Source organism: Etheostoma spectabile, chromosome 11 (assembly GCF_008692095.1).
Source record: "Etheostoma spectabile isolate EspeVRDwgs_2016 chromosome 11, UIUC_Espe_1.0, whole genome shotgun sequence".
In the NCBI taxonomy this organism is placed as follows: Eukaryota; Metazoa; Chordata; class Actinopteri; order Perciformes; family Percidae; genus Etheostoma; species Etheostoma spectabile.
The window spans coordinates 17339840-17345837 of record NC_045743.1 but is presented as its reverse complement, the minus strand read 5'-3'; the positions used below and the strand labels follow the sequence as shown (position 1 = coordinate 17345837).

General features: G+C 43.3%; 1 protein-coding gene across 3 annotated transcripts in view; it reads right to left on the bottom strand.

Moving 5' to 3' along the window:
* The window catches only part of mlphb (melanophilin b), a 49416-nt gene that overhangs the window by 34317 nt on the left and 9101 nt on the right, over positions 1 to 5998 (bottom strand). For all 3 annotated transcript variants that reach the window (XM_032530365.1, XM_032530367.1, XM_032530366.1), the window contains exons 3-4: positions 3023 to 3244; positions 654 to 793 (exon numbers count right to left, since the gene is read on the bottom strand). In XM_032530365.1, the coding sequence (XP_032386256.1) occupies positions 654 to 793; positions 3023 to 3244 (362 nt within the window). The remainder of the gene's footprint in view (positions 1 to 653; positions 794 to 3022; positions 3245 to 5998) is intronic.

Sequence of the window (5998 nt, the reverse complement as noted above, 5' to 3'; positions counted from 1 at the left end):
GTGACGTGGTTGATTACGTTACTGTTGATCATCTTTCCATCATCGCAAAAAGCCTGCCCTGACAATCTGATTGGTCCAAACAGCTCTGGTTTGAGCATAGTTGCTCCACAGCGGATCAAGTCCGGACTGAACTTCCCAACCTCAAATGTTGTGAGCGGGGCTAAGTTCGACTGGCATCCAGGCTTTCAGCAATGTGCAGTACAACCAACAGTGTGGTGTCTTTTGGAAAATTCAACCATGTAAACCTATTCTGAAATAACCTCTTAATACAATAATGAACCTAAAAATGAGCATAATTTGAGCACTTTAAGGTTGCCCCTTCAAAGTAACCTCAACCTTCCACCACATTTGTAACCATAGATTCACATTCATACAGCCATTACCACTTGGCAAATGCCCAGAAAACATCTACAGTTTTGGACATCTGAACACTGAGCAGCTTCAGTTAGCCTGGGTTAATCTCTCTGCTGAAAGGTGACAGAATCGTGCTGTTAACCATTGACTTACATACCCATTTTCATGGATCAAGGATTAAAAGATTCCAGACACAATTACCGGTGTTAAACATTATTCTGGGAAACCCATTACAAAGCCTCACATTCCTTATTCTGTACAGAAAACCACCCACAAAGTCATCTTGTTAAAAAACTGACCTTCAAGATCATTCTGAGAGCAGCTGCGTTCCCCGCTCAGCCTCTTGAAGAGCGATCGCATCACCTTGGCACTGCCGAAGCGCTTGAAGCGAGCCCGGACGTTTTCGTGGTACCACTCCAAAGTCCCGATCTTGAGGACCCTGTTCGAGGAAACAGAGGCGACAACATAGGTACTGATGACTTTATACTCACCAATAGTTACAGAAAACACTTGATGGAATACAAACAATCCAACACCCAAGACTGAAAATGCCTCTCGACACAACATGAAACTTTGCTCCAAGTATCAGCAGAGGCTCCACACATGAACTAGAGCATCGAGAACATTGTGTACAGAGAGTTTACTAAAAAAGAAGAAAGAGGTTATGAATGACTCACTTTAGCTGTTGCCGTTTCCGGTCGAATGCAACATAACAGGGAGGAGAGCTAAAGCTTAGTAGAGTGCGGATCGGGCCGGATTTTTCTGTCCGAGCCCGGCCCGCGTCCGACAGAGCAGTAACCGAACCCGACCCGAGCCCGACAGGCATTAAGATATTTATGTCCGAGCCCGACCCGAGCCCGACACAGTTAAAATCGCATTTGTTTCCGCAAACCTTACATTAAACATAACCAACAGGTTCATCACTATCGGCCTTGACAACTATGTAGAAATACTTCCACACAGCTGACTTTCCTTCGTTTTCAATAGTTTTAAAATCTCCTGCGGCCAACTTCTTTTTAACATCTTCCATCGTTGCGCTGCCACATGTAGCTTAATACGCACGTCTTTCGTTGTCACAGCTGGTTTAACAAATTTCCGCACACAGGAAGACGGATGTTAGGGTAATATTTGACATTTATTTTAATCCAAAAACGAACATATGCATCAGGTGAAACAAGGCCCATTGGTTACCTACATAATAAGCTGTTTTAAATTCAAAATGTTCAATGCCTTATGGCGCTGATGTGACCGAGCCCGACCCGAACCCGAGCATCCTTTCTAAAAATCTGTTCGAACCCGGCCCGGCCCGTCGGGTACCGTCGGGTCCCGTCGGGCTCGGGTTGGGTATCCATTGTCTAAAGCTTAGTTCCATATTAATGCACAGATAATTTGTTGTTTTGTCATTACAATATTGACCTTGTAGTTGAAAAAGAAGCCTCATGTATGATAAGAATGACATTTCCTCCTCTGGAGTCCGTTCATCTGCATTTGAGAGTGAGACTTTTTGACTGACAAGATGACGGATAGTGTAAACAATAACTGCTAAAGTGAGTCGTTCAAAACTTTTTTTAGTAAACTCTGCGACACAAACAATGTTTTAAATCACGTGTCAAACTCAAGATCCGCGGGCCAAACCCGGCCCCTTGCAAATTTTGATCCAGCACACAAATACACTTAGATTCACAAAACATTATGGCCCGCCTTGTTGTGCAGGGGAACATTTTCCTTAACTTTTTTTAGGGCTTTCTGTGGACCACACTGTAAGTGAGAAAGCTATTTGAGACATGCAACAATACACAAAAAGATATTTGACTCTTCAACTATATTAAAGCACGTCAATAAACTCTACATGTCTGGCCCTTGACGTGATTCTCATTTTCCAGTGTGGCCCTTTGACATCCCTGTTCTAATGTTCGAGTTTGAGCCTCTTTAGTCTTTTAAAAATACTGATTTTGATATGATCATAGTAGCGCCCCTAGCTCTTCCATTCAAAAGGCCATTTGAACAAAAACAAGATTACAGTAAATCTCCAGTAGGGGACCCTAAACTTCCCTTTCCCGAGCCACATCAACCAGCTCCGACTGGGGGGTCCTGAGGCGTTCCCAGGCCAGGTTGGAGATATAATCTCTCCACCTAGTCCTAGGTCTTCCCCGAGGCCTCCTCCCAGCTGGACGTCCCTCCACCTAGTCCTGGGTCTTCCCCGAGGTCTCCTCCCAGCTGGACGTGCCTGGAACACCTCCCTAGTGACCCCCCCAGGAGGCATCCTTACCAGATGCCCGAACCACCTCAACTGGCTCCTTTTAAACGTGAAGGAGCAGCGGCTCTAGTCCGAGCTCCTCTCGGAGGACTGAGCTTCTCACCCCATCTCTAAGGGGGACACCAGCCCCCCTCCTGAGGAAACCCATTTCGACCGCTTGTTCCCTGGATCTTGTTCTTTTGGTCCTGACCCAGCCTTCATGACCATAGGTGAGGGTAGGAACAAAAACCCTACTCTGCACATTCACTTCTTCTATTGAAACACTCAGGACCTGCCGTTAGTCTCCTGGACAAGATGGGTTTTCACGCGTTCTCACGATATCTGTGAATCCAGGTAACATGGTGCTGGCCTTGCTTTTAATTTTTGCTTTTTTGCTGCAGGTTTCATGTTTCTAATTTTGTCATTTCCTACCTGGCCATATGACAGGGATTACACACCCAGCCATGCTCCTTCTTGTTGTAGAGACTGCAGGACTTGCAGATGTAGAGCTGGCAGTCCAGACACTGACGCTTGCTGTTGACCAGGAACTTAAACGGCTGGAGACATCGAATGCAGTACGACTCCGTGAGGCTGGTCTGGTTCCCCAACAACTCTCTCTTGGTGTCTTCTTTCTCAATCTTGGTCTTTAGCTCCCTAAAAAAAGACAAAAAACAGAGCTGTTCACTCCATACAGTGAAAGAAATGAGTGTGTTTCTTTTTATTGTGATTTACATTTTTTATTGTTTTAACAACATACAATTTGCAACGTGAACACCCCCCTATCCAGACAAAAATCAAGAAAAATTGAGCAACTACAATATTCAAGACCATTCAACAAAATCATACGTGTCTCTCCCCAGCACAAAGCTTATAGGAAAGAAAAAAGAAAGTTCAAGTAGTTTCCCCATTCTCTAGTATAGACATCCAACTTGGCAAACCGTTAACATAATCATTAATATGACATTTCTTTTGAATCACTTGAGTCAGTATTGCTAGGAATAACAAAACTCATTCCTACTGAGCACACCCACTCGCCACCTCATGCAGCGGCTCACAGGAGAGCCTTGTAGTCACGGTAAAGAAAGCACTTGGAGCCAGACTGTTTATTTATTGTCTTAATTTAGTGTAGTCTAAGCAATATATAGGCTTTCAATGTAGACATAGAAACAGGAAATGAGAAATGCAGGTAGTGAATACATATTACTATTATTTTTAAATGGACTGTCTTCTCGACCTAATTGCATTTTAACATAAACATTTAACATTTATACACCAAACCTACAGTTGGCCCAGCTAGGCTACGTGCAGAACACTGAATGTTATTTTAGTCAAGTGAAAGAATGGCTTTGGTTGTGGATCTTACTCTGAGCTAGCTCACTTGCTCGTCTGCTACAGATCTACATGTAGCCGGCTGATTCACGTGATTGATTGACCTCCGAGGTCAGAGGGCGTTGCCGACTTTTTAAACCTCGGAAAATCTGACTTCCAAGTACAAATGGAAAGCAATGTTAGGGTCCCTCATGTCTCGTTCTGGAAGGTCTGTTAAGTTATCATTTGGCTTTATTTTCCAGTAGTTATGTGAAGTTGACCTCCTTCCATGACCCTATAACTCTTAAGCCTTCATTTGTTTTGTTGGAGCTTTGTTTTGCAAAAATAAATCTAACTTGAAGAACTTTACACCTGTGTTTATTGGCTGCTTGGTCAAATAAATTGTTTAGACAATTATGGCTGATAATCAAAACCCTGATGGAGAAAATGAATGGGATTTTACTTCCAGAACCACACTGCCGAGCTCTGTACTGCAGGACTTGTTGCAATTACACGGCCTCTGGTAAAACAAACAATGATAATTGTTTGCAAAGGGCCCTTGAAAAAGGTCTGTATTTGACATTAATGTAGGGTTAATTACTGCAGGTCTATTGCTAACTAATATCTGGTATTCTGTATAGTTGTAGAGTGAAAATGCCTGTCACTTTGAAAATAGAGAAACACTGACACTTATCCTCCAATTGGGCTGCAGAAAGAAGCAATAACTAATTTTTTCAAGGTTGGGGAAAAGAAATTGTTTGGCAAAATTGGGTTTCAAGTTGGGATTTGCTGGAAACGAGGTGTGCACACTGTTCATGGTTAAACTCAGCCACAGTTGGTGTTGTCATGCCTGTACGAAGACCAAAACCAAAACGTGGGCTTACTTTATCTGGCAACCAGCACTAGAACTGAAGCGGCCACACACAAATACCGAGCAGATGGAGAAACGGACGTTTGCCAAGAAATAGTTCCAACACGTACCTCATCCTAAAATGGAGATACATGTATGTTTATGCTTGTGTACATTAATAGGATAGATTCTCCATGTGTATTTATGTGTAACTTTGGCCAGAGCCATACTAGTTCACTGTTACTGTTTCCCTCTGACTGCAGTATTTATGCTATGCTAAGCTACCCATATCCTACACTACTCATCTCCCTCTAAGAAACAAAGCCAATAGGCACATTTCCCCAAAATGTTGAACTAATAACTGTTGAGCTGAATGCATTTCAAGGTACATTTCGTACTTATTACTCGCTTTGTTTTTACAGCTAAAAACTAACAAACCGTGTTCCATTTAATTATATGGAGATTTTGTGAGTCTCAATGAGACACATATGAGTGAAGGGATGGTTGTCGGCACACGGATGGCTTCACCTCGCCATCTTACTGTAAACATCATGTCGGCCTCGTTACATGGGAAAAGTCGGTAATGGGAGGAAAAACTACTACGCTTTTCCATGAACATTTGGTAATAGTAGAAGTAAGAAAAGTTTCATAGATTAGATATTAACCGCTGAAACATTCATAATACTGTAAATAAGCAAAACGTTGACTCAAGAATGCTTATTGTCCTTCTGTGGGACACAGATGTCTCAATATACTACATTTAAACGTTTTGTTTTCACAGTTTGAGCTGTTGAATTCAGGAAAGAGGTACAGGGTTCCTTTGTGTAAATATAATAGGTATACATTTGTCTAAATATATAATTTGTTTTATTAGTCCCCAATGGGGAAATTACTGCACTACACTCTGTTAGTACTCACACACAAGCCTGAAATACACACACATGCTCAGGACCTATACATGCACTATACATGGAGAGATGTCAGAGTGAGTGGGCTGCCAGCTGAACCAGCGCCCTGAGCGGTCGGGGGGTACGGTGCCTTGCTCAAGGGCACCTGGCAGTGCCCAGGAGGTGAACTGGCATCTCTCCAGCCACTCCAGCAGGAAACAAGTTGGGAGCATGGTCACTCCCAACTTTTTGGGTCCACACGGGGATTTGAACCAGTGACCCTCCGGTTCCCAACCTAACTCCCTATGGACTGCCACCCAAAATCACTGCCGCCCAACGTGGGGCTCGAACCCACGACCCTGA